The 17,419-nt window shown below is 42.3% G+C and overlaps 1 protein-coding gene across 3 annotated transcripts in view; it reads left to right on the top strand.

Moving 5' to 3' along the window:
- The window catches only part of ZNF423 (zinc finger protein 423), a 325,427-nt gene that overhangs the window by 202,678 nt on the left and 105,330 nt on the right, over window positions 1–17,419 (top strand). For 2 of the 3 annotated variants that reach the window (XM_083513508.1, XM_083513507.1), the window contains exons 5-6: window positions 3,576–3,660; window positions 16,049–16,138. In XM_083513508.1, coding sequence (XP_083369634.1) covers window positions 3,576–3,660; window positions 16,049–16,138 — 175 coding nt within the window. The remainder of the gene's footprint in view (window positions 1–3,575; window positions 3,661–16,048; window positions 16,139–17,419) is intronic. The other variant, XM_083513509.1, reaches the window with a different exon arrangement.

Here is a 17,419-nt window from a genome sequence, read left to right as displayed (position 1 = left end):
TGCATGTCTTGAGCTAGAAAGCCCCCCATTCTTCAAATCCCACTTCAGTTTTTAAATTCACTGGGTAGCCCAAGTTGCCGTTTTCTCATTCAGCCTTGATCTGCAACATGGGCCATTGAAGTTATTGGATATGGTTAACTTAGTTCTATTAATTTCAGTGGGATACAACCCCCTTTGCAACCTGGTGCCCTCCAGATGTTTTGGGCACCAGCTTCTATAGTCCTTTCCTATTGACCATGCTGGCTGTGGCTGGTGGGAGTTGGGAGTGACAAAATATCTGGATTTGGGGAAGGCCGAAGTGAACGCAACAATTTTTGTCATGGAATAGGAGGTTGTCTTGAGTGGGAGACAGAAGGGTAGAGGCACTATCTTCCCTTCGGGTTGGCTCAGTGTGCCTTCTGCTGTGTGTCTTCTGCTGTCCATACCCAAGATATGTCTGGGACTGGACAACAGGGCCAAAGCAGGTGAATTTTGTACCCTTCTGTGAGCGTTCTGCAGCTCTGCTGCTTTCGTCATCCATATGTGAATTGCTGCAGTTTACATCTGGTATTTTCCTTTGCATTGTTCGTAAGCAGCAGGCATGCCAGCCATTTGATTTAGCCATGATTTAGCCATCTATTAAAAAAGGGGGGAGCAACAGGCTTTGTTTATTTAATGGAATTCCTCCCTTCAGAAGCGTTTTAACTTTTAACCCCTATAAATTATTCCTAGGATTCCCCCCTCCCCATGTCTCATCACCAAGAAGACACACCTTGCCACTCTTAAATACAAACCCAATCTTCTCCCATAGAACAAGTGGCTCATGTAATTGCTTCTTAATGCTATCTCCTTGTTTCGGCAGCTAAGCTCTATTTCCGCAAGTGCTCCTTTGCACCGGTCCATGGGTGATATGAGGTTTCTTTCATGCTCTTTTTCTGGAATTACACTCTTCTTGCCCAGAAGTCTTGTTTCCTTGAAAAGCACATCTCACTGCAACATATAAATGAATCTGATTACACTGACTGTCTGAAGCAGGAGTGGGGAAATCTGTGGCTCTCCAGATGTTGCTGGACTGCAGTTCCCATCATCCATGACCATTGGCTATGTTGGATGGAGAGGTGGTTGGAGTCCAGCAACATCTGGACCCAGGCTCCGTTCCCTGGTCTAAGACTAAAACCATAGTGATTAAGCCCATTGAACTCAATGTGTAGGGCTGGGCTGTTGATGTTTAGTTCTGGCTTCTGTTTGTCCATCACCCTTTGTAGCGGGGTATTCATTACAGCCTTGTTAGAATTTTTTTTGTTATGCAGCATTTTGAATGCAGATTTGCCCTTTGAACAACTTTACCGCATTGGCATTCTGGTGCATAGTCATTCAAATGGCAAGCCAGGAGTGGTGTTTGCTCCATCCTCCATTTGGATTTCTGTCTTCCGAGATGGCGAATTGGTCCTACAACTCTGTGTCTAAACATGAACATTGCCATACTCCTCTGTTAATACTACCATTGGCCTAGACCAGCCTTTCTCAACCTGTGGGTCCCGAGATGTTGTTGAACCACAACTCCCATCACCCCTAGCTAGCAAGGCCAGAGCTCAGGGATGATGGGAGTCGTAGTCCAACAACATCTGGGGACCCACAGGTTGAGAACCACTGGCTGGCCTAGACCCAAAGTGCTGTAATGTTCATTCCCTCCGCCATATGTTCTGCCTTCTCCTTCAGATCTCATGCCGAAATTCTTGTTTGTGAAATGGAGCATGTTGGTTTGTACAACAGAGGCCTTTCCATCTTAGCACCCATTCTGTTGGCTTGGCTATTGGCTGATACATTTGAAAACATTTACATCCTCCCCTTTCACTGCAGTTGTAGTCCTTGCAGTGCCTATAGCAGATAAAAGCAACTTTAAAAGTGGTGAAAGACCATGAGAGTGGGAGCGGAATGGCTCTTCACTGGCAGGGAGTTCCAAAGTCTGGGTATGGCCTTAGGGAAGGCCTACTGCTGCATCCCAGTCAAGCATGCCTCAGCCAGTGTCATTATATCATTTTTTTCTGATAGATGGATCATACCTTTTTAATCTACAAACCATTCTTAGTTACTCACTTTTCTGCTTTTTTTCTGTTCATCATTTGCATTGCTTTATTGTTGCTGATTTTTAGCCAATTCTCCATTTAATTTTTAATCAAGTTGCTTTTAGTACAGTTGCTTTATTGACCCCACCTTAAACTTTGTGAAAAGGCATCTTATGAATTTTGCAAGCACATCGATCAATTAAACATCCCCACTAAAGTGTGTGCAAGTGTGACGGTCGGCAACTCCTCTCTCAGGAAATAAACTTGAATGCTACGTTTCTGAATTATAACAAAACCATTAAAAAAACTCTGCATTCAGCTACCAATAGTGCATGATCAATCAATTAAAAGATCTGTGTTTCCTAGTATTCCACTTAAAACTGGCCCTTTGCTGACTCCATTTTTCTCCTACTGGAATATACACTGGTAGCATTCAGTAATGCTAAACTAATAGTAGGAAATCTGTTGCCTTCTAGGTGCTGCTGGACTCTCATGTCCCATCAGTCCCAGTCAGATAGAGTCAGGGATAGTGCAGCAACATCTGAAGGGCTACAGGTTTCCCACCTGTGCACAATTAGGCATTTTCAATATGTGCCCCCAGGGGAGCGGTCATTGCTTCGGTTTCTTAATACGTTGAAACATTAATAAAACTTTGAAAATAATGCTAAACAAATATCTTGGTTTTATTCGAACATGGGAAGCTGCCTTATACTGTGTCAGACCATTGGCCCATCTGGCTCAGTAATGTGTACACTGACTGGTAGCAGCTCTCCAGGATTTCAGATGGGGAGTCTCTCCCAGCCCTACCTGGAGATGCTGCTGGGAATTCAACCTGGGATCTTCTATATGCAAAGCTGATGCTCTACTGCTGACCCATGGTCCTTACTCTTATTACATCTGATTAGCTGCAAAAGCTTTCAACCTCTCTCTCTCTCTCTCTCTCTCTCTCTCTCTCTCTCTCTCTCACACACACACACACACACACACACACTCCATACATACACACACATATCTGCTGGCTGAGAACAACACATAATGCCTCTCAGGTAGTGGGCTCTATTTATGAAAGCTTAAAATGTTTATTCGTTTTGTTGTCGCACAATTTTTTGTTGCTTTACTACAGTCTTTTCAGTTTCTGTCCCTTGTTTGACAACAGTGACAGTAATAAAAAGAAGTGCAAAAATGGCTATTTACCTCTGGTCTTTGGTCATACTCACAAGGACAGTGAGGCTTCAGGAGAAAACCAGGTCGCAGGCATTTTGGTTGGTAGCAAGGAAACCTGGTAGTCTGCTTTTACACACGACATGGCCACAAACATCTTGCAACACACATATACAATGTGCCCTGTGTAGAGCCAGTTGGGCAGGGTGATTTGTCAAAGTTCCAGTAGCCAAGCCATCTTCCCATTGCTCGTTGCATCATTCTTAAACTCTGATCTTATTAAAACACAGAAGGTGGTATGAGGTGTGATTTTACTTTCTGCTGCCTACAAAGCTCTCTTACCTTTTCTCTTTTTATTTGTTTAAACAGAAAAAGACCTATCAGTGCATCAAGTGTCAGATGACCTTTGAGAATGAAAGAGAGATACAGATCCATGTTGCAAATCATATGATTGGTAAGAACCTTTTCAGCTTTGTCGCTCATAGGCTACTTAATGGTTGATGTTGACTTCTCTGTTCAGTTATTTTATATTTTGCGATGCTGTTCTGCAAACACTGTTGCAATAAATGCAAACAGCCCCAGGGTTGATTAATACGGACTGTGGTTGCCAATTCTGCTTGGTTTGGCCCCCATGCTGCACCAGCCAGGAGTATTGTAGTTACTTCCCATGTCAACACTGAAGCACTTGGACGAAAAAACACTCACGGGACATCTGGTTTGTATGGGTAGTTTTTAGAATGTGAGGCTATGCTCACTAGGGAGATGTGGAGAGTTTGGGCTGTGTGTTGAGTTTTGCCTTGATCCTTTCTAGCCTGGGTTCACATGTAATGAGCAACAATGGTTTGTGCTAACCATATTGAAAAGCTCACACCGTAGTTGGAGCGTCCAGATGTATTGTAAGGAAAACATGCTTCAGAGCTGTTTGTTAGCTTTTGCATCGCATCTGCTTGCTTCGCAACTTCATCCAGCAGGCTCTGGAGGGAAAGCAGTGGCCATAATGGATGTTTGTCGCTTGTCTGTGAATTGGTTTAGCATAAACCCATTTCAGACTATGCTTTCAGATCTTGGTTTCTTGTTCCCAATCAAACTATGGTTTGCAGATAGGGTTGGGTAAGTTATGAAAAGAAACCAGAATATGGCTAAACAAAACATGGTTTTGTGTTAATGTTTGATTCTGGCCCTAGTACATGTGTTTGTTAAACCACTAGATAAGTCTGCTGGTCCTCACAAGCGTTTAAGGTTGCCTTAGAATCCAAACTGAACTAAGAAACGTGACAGTTATCTCTCCCCCACAAACTTTTGTTTCTTGAGGTTCCAGGAATTTGAAAACTATGTTGCAGGCTCATGCCATTATATATATATATCCATTTTGTCTTCCTTCCTCTTTCCCAATCTTAAATTTTGCCACTTGGGATATGTGTTTCAAACAGTTGTTCTTCTTGCCTTTAAGAGTCTCCCATTGACAGTGTTTAAGTATCGCCTGGTTTTCAGAAGGCAGCAATTCTCCTCATTTCAAAAGCCGCTTAAAATGTCTCAATGCCACGTTGTTGCTTTCTTGCCCCATTTTTGCTCATGTTAAAATGAAACTTTTGACAAGAGCTTCCACTTTATGCCATACATTTTCAGTTTTATCTGGGAAAGGGGAGGGGGGAGGACTACGAAAAGTGCTTGCTGGTTGTCAACCACTTAGAAGCAATTACGCTTCAATTTTGTGTGTCATGACATTGAATTGCTCACATTTCCATAGCTTAAAAGTGGTGAATTTCTGAGGCACATTGTCAAAACAAAATGCCTAAGAAGTTTTATTCCAGCCAACCTTATGTCTTTTTTAACCACTTTGGGGGCCATATATATATATATATATATATATATATATATATATATATATCCTAAGCATCTTAGATTTTTGAGATGTGTGTGTGTGTTCCTGTTTTCTGAGCCCTGGGCCTTTTTTGTTTTCAAGCCTGGTCATAATGGGAATGAGATCTAGTAAAAAAAATGTTACAGCAATCAAAAGGGCTGTATTTCTGATGCAGCTGTAAGGGCTGACTTTCTTTTTCCCCCCTTTCCTGAAAAATGCGGAGAACTACTTCTTCTATCTGCACAGATGTTATAAATATATGTGAAAGCTCAAGAGCTTAGTTTATTTTGATGCATAGACCACAGAGGAGTTCCTTACACATGCCACTCCAGACGTATGTCGTTGAAGATCCTTCAAGGGCCCTACAGTGTTCTTTATGTGTTCGCGTGCGACATCCATCTCTGATAATCATAATGATTTCCCTTGAACAATTTAGCATTTAAAGGAAGTATTATTCCACGTATGGAGCGCCCATTATCATTAATGGGAATTATGCACAAATGTTGAAGGGAGGATTTGAAACGCTGACACTGAAGATTAGAGGAAAACCATTTTTTTTCCCTGGAAGAAAAATAGGTACTGTCACTCATCGTAATTTCCACGGTAGCGCTAGGCAGGGAGCTTGCAGGCAGTGTCAGGGAGGTTAAAATGAAGTTATCTAAAAATGTTTGCTTTTGTGGCAGGTGTTAATGCAATCTCTTGTTTGCAGGTGTGAAGGGTGAGAGCTTTGCTAATTGGACCATGGTGATTTCAACTCCTTCCCGCCATCCTTCTCTATTTCCCGCCCCTCCTCATCCCACTCTTATAGTAAAATCTGTATGAAAGAGACGTATTCTTAGACAACTGGCTATGTATTTTTAAATTAAAACTGCGAAAGGGTGGTGGGGCTGTTCGTGATCTAGAAATATGCAGTGAACACATTATTTTGCAGATTATACTCTGTGGTTGGGCTCAATCGGTAAAGCAGCAATGTGATGCTACTTTGTTAAACTGGCTCTGCATGTATCCCAAACTGCCTGGCCACAGCCTTCTCCTGTGGCTGCTCCCTTTCTGACTTCCACCCATGGGCACCATCTTCTAACATGTTTACCACCTAAATTGTCACGTTGGAGGCAAGAAGGGTATATAGAACTAACAGTGGCTTTCCCATTGGCCCTTGTTAGCAGTGCCCTTCGGTTAGTAAGGGCTGGCTGTGGCCCACTGTGCTCAGCCCGTCTATTCAAACTGGACCTCCATCTTGTAAAGACTCATCACTAATGATGCCCATTTTGCCTTTTTGATCCAGAGACTCCAGCTCACCCTCCCCCATGGTAGGAGGGAGCCCCTTCCCTTGCCCAACATGAATATGATTGAAGTGGCACAGATTCAGATTTGATGCTAGAGAATACACATTGTTGTCTTAGGTTGAACAGTTGAGGAGCCCCACTTATTTGAAGTCATTAAGAAATGCAGACGTGCCATAGCCTGGGCCCAATATTCTGGAGCCTGAGTTGGAAGGATCGTAGCTGTGTAGAATAACATACGTTTTGCATGTAGAAGGTCCTGGATTCAGTTTCTGGCATCTCTAATTAAGAGGGGTCCGCATGTTAAGAAAGTCCCTGGAGAGCTGCTGCAACTTAGTGCCCTCTGCATGTTGCAGATTGCAACTTACATCATCCCACACTTTGGGCTATGCTGGCTAGGGTCTGATGGGAGCTGTAGTTCACAACATCTGGAATGCACCACATTGTTCACCCCTGGAGCAGACAAGACTAGGCTAAACCAATGGGCAGAGCATGCCTGTCTGGCGTAAAGGCAGCTTTCTGTGTTGCGCTGGAAGCTCTGCTTCCTTGTGACCAAACAGCCCTTCAGCCTAATGAGAATCAAGTGTTTTGGGAGCCTGGATGTGGTGTCTCCCTATAGAAAAGCATCCCCCTCGCAGCTCCCCAGTCATATGGCTACATTTATCAAAATAGCATGCAAGGAATGTTCAGTAACTCTCACAACATGTCCTTTTGAAAAATTACCCTTCTGCATTTTTTGCTCTGTGTATCTATAATATACACGTTCGCGCATACAAACACAGTGGCATATTGGGTCCTGTGTGTCATCCCTAGAGTCTGAACAGACTGGCTGTATCCCTAGAGGAAAGATGTGGGAAGCATGTTGCTTTGTTTTCATACCGGGGCCTCTGGGAACATTTCTAACGAAAGAACAGACCCCTTCTTAGTCATGATCGGTCTGGATGGAAGAGGGTTGTTGGGGAATATGCTTCGAACCATAGCTTTTCAGTGTTGATGAGCAACACACACACACACACACACACACACACACACACACACTCCTTTTAAAATCCACCTAGAGAACAGGAGAGTCCTGAAAGAACTTAGCTGATTGGAGGCTAGTTTTAATTTGTCGAGAAAAGGGATCCCCTCCCTTCTCCTCTTTGAAACATTTTCAGACTTTGGGGAGTCTGCCCAGGAGTATATCAAAAAACTTTGAGCAGTTCTGGCTGCCTCTGTTCTACTTGCCTCCTCCTGTGCTGACCTGGTAATGTTTAAAGTATATTTGTTCTCTCTTTCCCCTTCTCTTTCCCCCCACCCGCTTATTCCTCCCTCCCACCACCTTCCGCTGCCTCTGATGTGTGCTGTCTGTTAGATCCCTCGAAGGATGGGCATGCTCAGTAGCTGGCTCTGCAGGGGGTGTAGAGGACAGCCACACTGCAGAAGGGATCACAGCAGACGCTTAATGACACACAGTACCTTCCGTGCCAGTGGTGGAGGGAGCAACTGAACATAAATGTTTTGGCCAGTGTGGTGTAGTGGTTAAGAGCGGTAGTCTCGTAATCTGGGGGAACCAGGTTCGCGTCTCTGCTCCTCCACATGCAGCTGCTGGGTGACTTTGGGCTAGTCACACTTTGAAGTCTCTCAGCCCCACTCACCTCACAGAGTGTTAGTTGTGGGGGAGGAAGGGAAAGGAGAATGTTAGCCACTTTGAGACTCCTTAAAGGGAGTGAAAGGAGGGATATCAAATCCAAACTCTTCTTCTTCTTCTTCTACTGATGTGGGAAGCCAACCCATTATCCATAGTCATGCACATGAAGGTGCTTAAGGGAGCCTTTTTTGTTGTTGTCGTTGAGAAGATTTGTTTCACTTTTGCAAACCTTGGTGCTCCTCGGAATGTGGACATCTCTCTGTCTTGTGCCTGGGTTGTGAGTGTCCTTTTGGCTATGTAAGTGATGCCATTCACAGCTGGAACAGCTGGAGTAAGGGTGGTTGATATTGGTCTTCTTTATGCACACAAGTTGCGATCCTTAAGTGACTCCAACCAAATGAATCTGATTGAATATTTTTGTATAAATGGTTTGACTGTCTGGTAGTAGTCCTATTGGGCTTCCCAACAGTCATCAGGCCATAAAGCTGGTGCAGTTTCACACAAAGTCTATAAAGATTTTAATCCCTGGAGTCTTCTTGCAAGAATAGCTAAATCTGCAGGTTAACTGTTGCATAGAGTGTGCTTTCTTTGAGCAGGAAAAACCATTTCCAAAATCTAACAGTGGTTAGCATGAAGTAATTGCACCGAAATTAGATTAATAATAATAATAGTAATAATAATAATAATAATAATAATATAATAGTTTGTCCTTTTGGTGTTGTCAGTTATCGTTTGCAAAGGTACATTCCATTTAAATAGAAATGCTTGAATTAAAGCCCATTCATACCATTTCCTTAGTGGGCTAACATTCCAATCCTAAACACATTTAATAGGAAGTAAGTTGTGGCGCATTTCAGTTTCTGTTTGCCTTCCAAATGCTAATTGACACAACCTATGCATTAATGCATTAATGTATTACTGTATTACCTCAGATTGAATGCATATGCATTACGTGTTAGTAGTCTTCAGGGACACATGTATGTGGTGCCTGTTAAGTGAGAACTTCTTAAGCCTTGTGAATTCACCTGGGGTGGATTGTGAATAGCCCGTAGGGTGCAAACAGTTCACCAAGCTGTCCACCCCACTCTGTCTTTGCACCGCAGAATCTACATAGCTTTTTTGCATTCTCCAATGTTGAGTCTCCAGGAACAATTGAGGGGAATGCAAGATGAGGGACTTATAAAGGACCAATTTATGCCCTCAATTTATATGCTTGTAGGATTTTTGAACTGAGGAAGGTTTTTTTAGCATTTAATGATAACATTATTCAGAACTGAAGATACTGAGCAATTCTTAGGAAAGCCTCACATTACAAAACTTGTGTACAGGTGTTGCTTCTGTGTAGGAAAGATGCATCCTGGGGCAGTCATATATGACAATCACATGTCATGTTTTCCCTCTATGTGCAATTATAGTGTCCCAGAATGGGTACCTATAGGTCACATATTGGTTTAATATTGAGGTATGAACGAGTCTTTTGGCTGCACCCACAACTTCTTTGTTCCTCCCTTTATATGAACAAGTGAAGAAAGCAGAAACTCTTAAGTTAGCCATAGTTACTTATTTCTGGGGAACTGGCTAATGGTTTGAAACAAGACAATATATTGAATATGGTTTGAAGTTTGTGTCATATTCTGGCTTTTATGAAGTTGTTAACCATAGTTTCCCAGTTTGGATGAAATGGGAAACTGTAGTTAATTTAAGAGTTCCTGCTTTGTTCAGTCCTGCTCCACAGGGCCTGCAGGTATGCCAGCAAGGCTCAAGGGCCTGCAGGTATGCCAGCAAGGCTCTTTCATATTTTTACTCATTCAGCTGAAATATGATAGTCCAATCCAGCCTATAGATTAAAACATCTGCAGGTGTAATTATTTGCAAATGACTGGCCATGAGCAGGATTCATACGATATACTGTTTCCAGCAAGGAATTTCCTTCCATATGGAAATATTGTAGCTTTGGAATGGATCCTAAAATTGGGATAGTTAGTTAGTGTTGACTGGTGAACATTATCTTTGGTTTCTTGACTGTTTATTAAATATCCTTCCATTGTTCCTGGTTACTTCAGCTTCTTGCAATTTTAGAAGCTGCCATTTCCTAAAATAAGTTAATTTTCCTGGAGATACTCATTGATTGTGTCAAATGTCTGAAGAACTCTTTAGTCTAATAGTTGTATGTGGTAGCAGTAGAGGCTGCTGCTTGAAAGCAATAACTTTTGTAATAGCGTTTAAGGCATTAAGGCAGATAAAAATAAAAAGTGTAACAGATTTGTTTTTGAAGTATTACATGCAAATGATCAGCAGGAACATATTTTCTGGACTCCACAGCTAAATGTGTGAATTAATTATGGACACATTAAGAACTCTGAATCTCTCTCCAGTGTTTTTTCTTTCTTTAATGCATATTTCAAATTGTTGCTCCTTTTAAATGTACAGTTTTGGGGGACTCATCACAGTTAGCATACTTTAGTAGTTCATGCAGTCTACAGGTTTAAATATGTTAACTGAGATCCAAAGAGTTGTGTAACAGGTATTATGTCTGCAAAAGGATTTTTGACCTTGTGTTTCTCTAATGTCATGCTGTATTGCAAACTTTTGAAGGTGGGAGGAATCTTTGAATCTTTCCTATAGCATGAAGTCACAAGGCATCCTTTGCCAAGCCATTGTCTCTCAATCACTCAATCTGCAATATGGGGGATAATAATATTTTACAGGGTTGTTGATAGTATTACAGTTGGATAAGGCATGCCAAACCCTTTGAACACTTGAAAGTGCTATACAAAATATTATGTATTACAGTATTGGTACTTTCTGATATGGTATGGTCAAAGGGGAGTGGGGGAAATGGTGAAAGTCCTGCTGGAAGTGCCCAAGCCTTTGGGGTTTTTAATATATTTTGGGTCCTGGCTGTAAACTTTAATGGGATTAGAGTGGGTTGGTTTTCAAATCAAGGCAATTTAAATCATCAATGGAAAAGTTTGACCAAATAATACATTTCACTCAAATTTCTCATTTTGAAAACCATATATTTCTTGAGCTGTTTGACATGTTAATTGGCAGTGATAACAATGCATATACAATGGTTTGCCACTAAGGAAATCCTTTGTACAACTTTAAAACACCACCCAAATCTTTTAGCCATGCAGCTCTCATGCCCTTTGTACTGAAGAATGAGATCTGCTAAATTTCTATATGGCTTTCTGTGTATTCTTAGCAAGGTCACTTTCTTGAAGGCTAAGGACCAAACAGGATGTGATCTCTGACTGGGCTGCAGACACATTGGTTTGGCGACTGTGAGAACAGGATGCTGGACTAAATGGCCTGATCCATTGGCCTGATCCAGCGACCTCTTCTTACGTTCTTTTGTTAAGATTGGCTGTCAATAGGGATGGGCGAGCAAGTCTACAGTGCATACAGCTCATGTTGCCCGTACCTTCCCCACCCCTTAACTTAAATGAAAGAGGCAGCTATTTACTGTATATGGAAAGATACAGACAGACACAACTGCCCTCTCTGATTAAAGGAATGGGGATACCTCTTTGTGTAGGACACAGCAGACCCTCCAAGTGTCCCTATTTTCCAGGGATGTCCCTGATTTAGAGAAGCCACCCTGGTTTCTGATTTTATCCCGGAATGTCCCACTTTTCCTTTGGATGTTCCTATTTTCATTGGAGAAATGTTGGAGAGTGTGGAGTTATCTAACTCTCAAGTCGTCTGAAGGCAATTCTGTATAGGAAAGGTTTTTAAAAAAAATGTTTAATGTTTTATTATGTTTTTATATGTGTTGGAAGCTGCCCAGAGTAGCTGGGGCAACCCAGTACGGTGTGGGGGGTATAAATAGTAAAATTATCATTATGGAATGGGACGTCCCTATTTTCATCAGAGAAATGTTGGGAGGGTATGACAGAGCAATCTGTGTGCATGGTGTTAGGCATGCAGACTTTACTTCTAGCTGTACACATCTTGCCATTGTTCCACTCTGGAACAAAGTTCATTGTTTAAAATATTAACTGTACCACCCAGTCACACTGTGTGTGTTCTTTTCCTGTTGTTATCTGTGCATATTTGTTCAGAGCAAATATTATTTTCTTTGCTTCTTTATCTACTCTGGGAGTGAAACATAATTTCCCTTAATATATTCAGTCACATTTTCCTTTTTGCATTTTATCCCCCCCATCCCCTTTCATTTACTACTTTGGTAATGGCTGCTCAGTTTCACTGACATTTTTATAGCTGCTATGACAACATTCTCCTTTTGCATGATACATTCATAATCGGCCGTGATCACAGCTTCATATTGCTTCTGCTCCCTCCTAACCACGTTAAGATTCCTTCCAGCCCTCCAACTCAATTTTCATGTGCAGTTGTGATTACACCTGTTTAAACATTTTCCTGGTGGTTTCATATTTGCACATAAATGCAGGGGGTGGGGGAAGGCGGAGTGGCTGATGAAACACCTTTTCTGTAATCAGGTTTGAGTCTTCAGTGTGACGAGTCTGAAGTTAGCATAAGCACATATCTCCATCAATGTGGGATGTTTCGACATCTGCTAACTAGTATGGCAGAGCAGAGACTTTCCCTTAAAGTTTGCTGAGTTTTCTCTTATTACTTACTTTTTAAAAAACAACAACCAAGAATGTGTTAACCTATTCTTTTTTACTTCCACTATTTACTATGAAAATTATGGGTTGCTGGGGAGGATGAGGGAGATGTTTTCTGCAAGTTTCGTTATCACTATCAAAGCTATGTGACTATAAATCATATGTTTCTTCATAAGCCCCACAACTCACCAGCTGGGAAGGGAGGTGGATTCTTATCATGCGGGATTTGCACTGGAACCTGCAAGGGGGAAAATAACTTGCAACTTCTCCTTTGCTAGTTTCCAGCAAGACTTTCTGTTCAACACAGAGAAAAGCAGCTGTGTTTCATTTGTGAAGTTCTGCTTACAGTAAGGCAGACGGGGGGAATCTTTGGCTCTCTGGTTGTTGTTGGAGCTCAGCTTCTGTCAGCCCCAGTCAGCATGCTCAATGAGCAGAGGTTATGAGAGCTGTGCTTCAGAAACATCTGCAGGGCCACAGATTGTCAGTCTCTGGCTCGAGAGATGGCTACTCTATGTGTCCAGAAAGATGACATAGTAGACCCCTGTTTGGAATGTTTGTAATTCCACAATGTAGGGTGAGAATGGACATTTCTCTCTTACATACATATACAGTGGTACCTCGGGTTAAGTACTTAATTTGTTCCGGAGGTCCATTCTTAACCTGAAACTGTTCTTAACCTGAAGCACCACTTTAGCTAATGGGGCCTCCTGCTGCTGCTGCGCCGCTGGAGCACGATTTCTGTTCTCATCTTGAAGCAAAGTTCTTAACCCAAGGTACTATTTCTGGGTTAGCGGAGTCTGTAACCTGAAGAGTATGTAACCTGAAGCATATGTAACCACTGTAGGTACCACTGTAGACTTGTATGTGTACCCCACGCCCCCGTAGCCCACAAGTCTACAACTGCTCTTGAACTGGCAAATAATGAGGTGTCAGGTGGGGAGTTCTAGAATAAATCACTGCTTAGCTCTGGTCAAGTGAGGGCACCACAGAGAGATTAGTCTCACCCACCAAGGAAGTCTCCTTGCACCAGTAGGGTAGAGCCCGTCAGGTGATATTCCCTGTCCCCTATAAAAGCCTCTGGGTCACGCTTGCTCTCCAGTCTGAGCAAACAAGGAAACCCATTCTTAATAACTGAGGACCATCTTCTCTGTCCTTCCCTCCACCTTTTCCCTTGTCCCACCCTGTCAATGGTACAGAACAGCCGTAGCCAAATTTGGACGTTTTCTGAGGATGAGGATGAGTAAAGATTTCTTATGTTGCTGTTACAACCATTATACTAAAGCAAGAGGATTTTCAGCCTGCAACTTGGCTGAGCACTCAGCAGCAAACAAAAAATGTTTGGATGCTAGTTATAGACCCGAATTTATATTGTAGTTTTAATTCTCTTGGTGTCAATTTGCTGTATCGTCTTTAATTAAAGGTCAACAGAAATTGAACTGCAAACCTCGGGGAGACTTTAAACTGGTCCTTTAAGCTATGAGGCTGCCTGTTAGAGATGGTCTTTACTGCATTTTTTTTTTAATTCTATTGCTGCCAAACTCATTGTGTGCAAGTTAAAGTAGAATGTTGCTCTCGGTTTGCAGGCAAGGGTGGCCAGTGCTTCTGATCAATCAAGGAGCTTTTCTCCTTAGGCAATTTTACTTGCCCCTCCTTCCACTTTCAGTCATGAACAGTTGATAAAGACCTGATGCATGGAGGCTGCTTCATTCTTTCTAACGCTATCTAGAGTTGGCAAGAATTGCCATCCAATTTACTCTTTCGAGTAATTTCAAAACCTGTTTTAACGAACAAAGTGATTTAAAGAAGAAACAGTTGTTTGTAGGGCAGGGAAACATGCCAGTTTAGCCCAAAGGTCATGGCCTTCTGAAGAGTAGATGAAAATCAATGCTAGTTTGCACCACTGGTCATCAGATTTCTCAGAGGCAACCTGCATAGCTAGTTAGAGAAAGCTCTTCTGAAACAGTATCACTTCAAAGTGCAGCAGCCTGGGTAACTGAATGTTTTCTAATGTGACCCTACATATACAACAAAAACAAGCCCTCTTGCATGTAGAAATCTAGAAACCTTTCTCCCTGGGCTGCTGCTTTTCAACAGCCAAAGGCTTTTTTGTACATGAAGGGGCATTCAGACACCTTGATTTACATGACTGCGCTGTCAGTAGGATGATGCCCACTTTTGGACTTGATAGGCAGGGACTTCACAGTATCTTGCCTCCTCTTCCTCTCCTCCAGATCTTCCCAGCCTCCAGTAAGATAGGTCAGCTCTTTATCTTCTCTGGGAGCAAATTTCTCTAATAGTTTAGTCTGTGGGTTTGTTCTTTTTATCCTTGTTTTGTGTGGCATAGTATTGGGGTTGGGAGTGTGTTATCTGGTGAGATTGCTATACTGTTTATTGATATCCCTGGGTTTTTTGTCTTGACATTCTCCTCCTTCTTTCCCAGGAGTGTGTGTGTGTGTGTGTGTGTGTGTGTGTGTGTGTGCGCGTACACACACACACACACACACACACACACACACAGTTTTAAAAAGTTTGTCTCCCTGGTTTTCCCCTTGTATTTTCCTTTTGTTGTTGTCCCTCCCACAGTGGTCTTGCCCTGCGGTAGGGGGCTAAAGCAGTTCACACCAGCCTCTGGCAGCTCCCACACCTACTCAATCAAGCAGGACCCATATTTTGAGGTGCTCTGAGTGTGCTGGTGGTTGTGGCGGGTCTCATCTCCTTAATTTCAAATGGGACTGCCATTTTTACTCGGCATGTTGTTCTTATGTACTGAAGTGGTGCAGTCCTATTGAGGGTTGTACCATAATCTTTCTCCGTGGTTAGGCTCTACATTGAACAAGAGATTCACTATACTTGGAGTGTATAAACAGTTCCAAAGACAAACGCGCTCTGAACAGAAGTGTGGGAGAAAAGCTGTCTGCATATAAAAACAGCACATTTATGTTGGCATAAGGTTTTGCAGGCTAGAACCCACTTTCTCAGATGCTAGCACAACACTAGTAGTCTACGGAGGCTTATGCTAGAATACATTTGTTAGACTTTAAGGTGCCACAATACTCTGTTGCTCTCGCTGTAACAGACTTAAACAGCTACCCCCCTGGAAAATATCTACGTATAGTTTGTTTTTTGTTTAAAAATGCCTGTCATAAACTTGTAAACATCATGGACTGAAACTTTAAAATACATCCAGAATGAGAAGGTAAGAGGCTACTGCATGCTGCATTTATCAGTTACGTTTCTCCACCACCATCCATAGCGAGGGCTCTGGGGTCTTTGTTTCCATATCTGAAATGGATGACGACTGAAGCCCAAGGAAACCAGTAATGGTGTTTTTCATAGGCCTCCTCCCCTAACCCAGTCACTTCCGCATGCCTCCTCCTCTGCACCCTTTCTTGGTTTTGTTTTTGAATTCACCCATGAACAACTCCTTGCCTTGTGGGGAGGAGTTGAGTGTCTCTGCCTCCTGTCTCCTGTAGGTGCAGCCCCAGCCCCAAATGGTGAGGCCTTGCATTCTTTTCCAGCTCCTGGATTACTGGAGAGGAGGATTATGAAAAATGCTATTACAGGTAGGAGATGTAACATGGTATTCATGTTTAAAAGAGCCCTCAGACCATTCTCCCTTCAAAAGCAAGCATCGCCATACTCTTGAAATGATTTTTTTTTTTAAAGTGGACCCTAAAACGGTAAAGGGCATTTCAGAGGTACAGATCCTAAGACTCTAAAACTCTTTTGCTGCTATGGGTTGGACCTAGTCATGCATTCAGATATGACCAGCTCTGGATCGCTCTGCATCTGTAGTCTTAAATATATGTTAACAGGACATTTTAGTTTGTGTAGCGTTGTCAGTTAGCTTTAAGAACAGCGTGCTGTTTTTATATGTTTTGAAATGGGAGATGCTAAAATGAAAAGCTTCCATGATGAAAGTGTTGTACACACAGACACCTACACCCATATCCTTTCTCTCTGTGTGCTTTGGCTGATATAAAGAGGTGGCATGGAGAAACCCATTCATGTTTCACACACACACACACACACACACACACACACACACGTACACATTGCTCTGGGACCCAAGGTACCTTTATGTGAGCATTTAAGAATACAAGAAGAGCCACACTGGATCAGGCCAGTGGCCCATCCAGCATTCTGTTCTCACAGGGGCCAACCAGATTTCCATGGGAAGCCCACACTTGCACAAGGAGAAGGGGATGGTTTCTGCTGCCCCCTCTTGTTGCAGCCTCCTGCACTCATAGCCATGCTGTTCCGAATGATCCCTCAACCCCTCCTCAGGGGCAGGGTGTGTGGGTGCAAAGAGGAGTGGGAGGATGTGAGAGAGCCACTTTTTATGACCTAAATTTAATTCTGTTAGTAGAAGAGAAGTTAAGATCCAAGGCAAGTCCATGACCTTTGTGCATTTTCTCTCGTTTAAATAATAAATAGTCACACACCTCCCCATCCTGGAACAGCTATAACTTCAGGTTTAAGTTTGATTCATATTGCAGAGCCAAAGCAAAACATACCCAACTGCACCATACCATGTTGCTGAGTTGTTATGTAACAAATGTGGATTTCTACTAGAATATTGAAAAATCAATTGAATGTTTTTATCTGTTTTTCCCTCTCTCTCTCTCTGTGTTAATGCATCTTTTAAAAGCCACTAATTACTTATATACCCAAAAGTAAGAAATGTTTAAAATATACAGCCCAGCAGTTAAATATGTTAATAGGGAATTATTAAAGAGAAGTGTGGATTCTTGTCATGAGCCTTAATAGTTCCTCTAAATCTGTTTTGATTTATTGAGTCAATGTGGGAGGCATTAATATCTCTTGTCACAGCCTGTAACTCT

The sequence above is a fragment of the Podarcis liolepis genome (genome assembly GCF_965112155.1).
Source record: "Podarcis liolepis genome assembly, chromosome: 7".
Lineage (NCBI taxonomy): Eukaryota > Metazoa > Chordata > Lepidosauria > Squamata > Lacertidae > Podarcis > Podarcis liolepis.
Note: the sequence above shows the minus strand (reverse complement) of the source record. Positions and strands in the feature narration are given on the sequence as shown.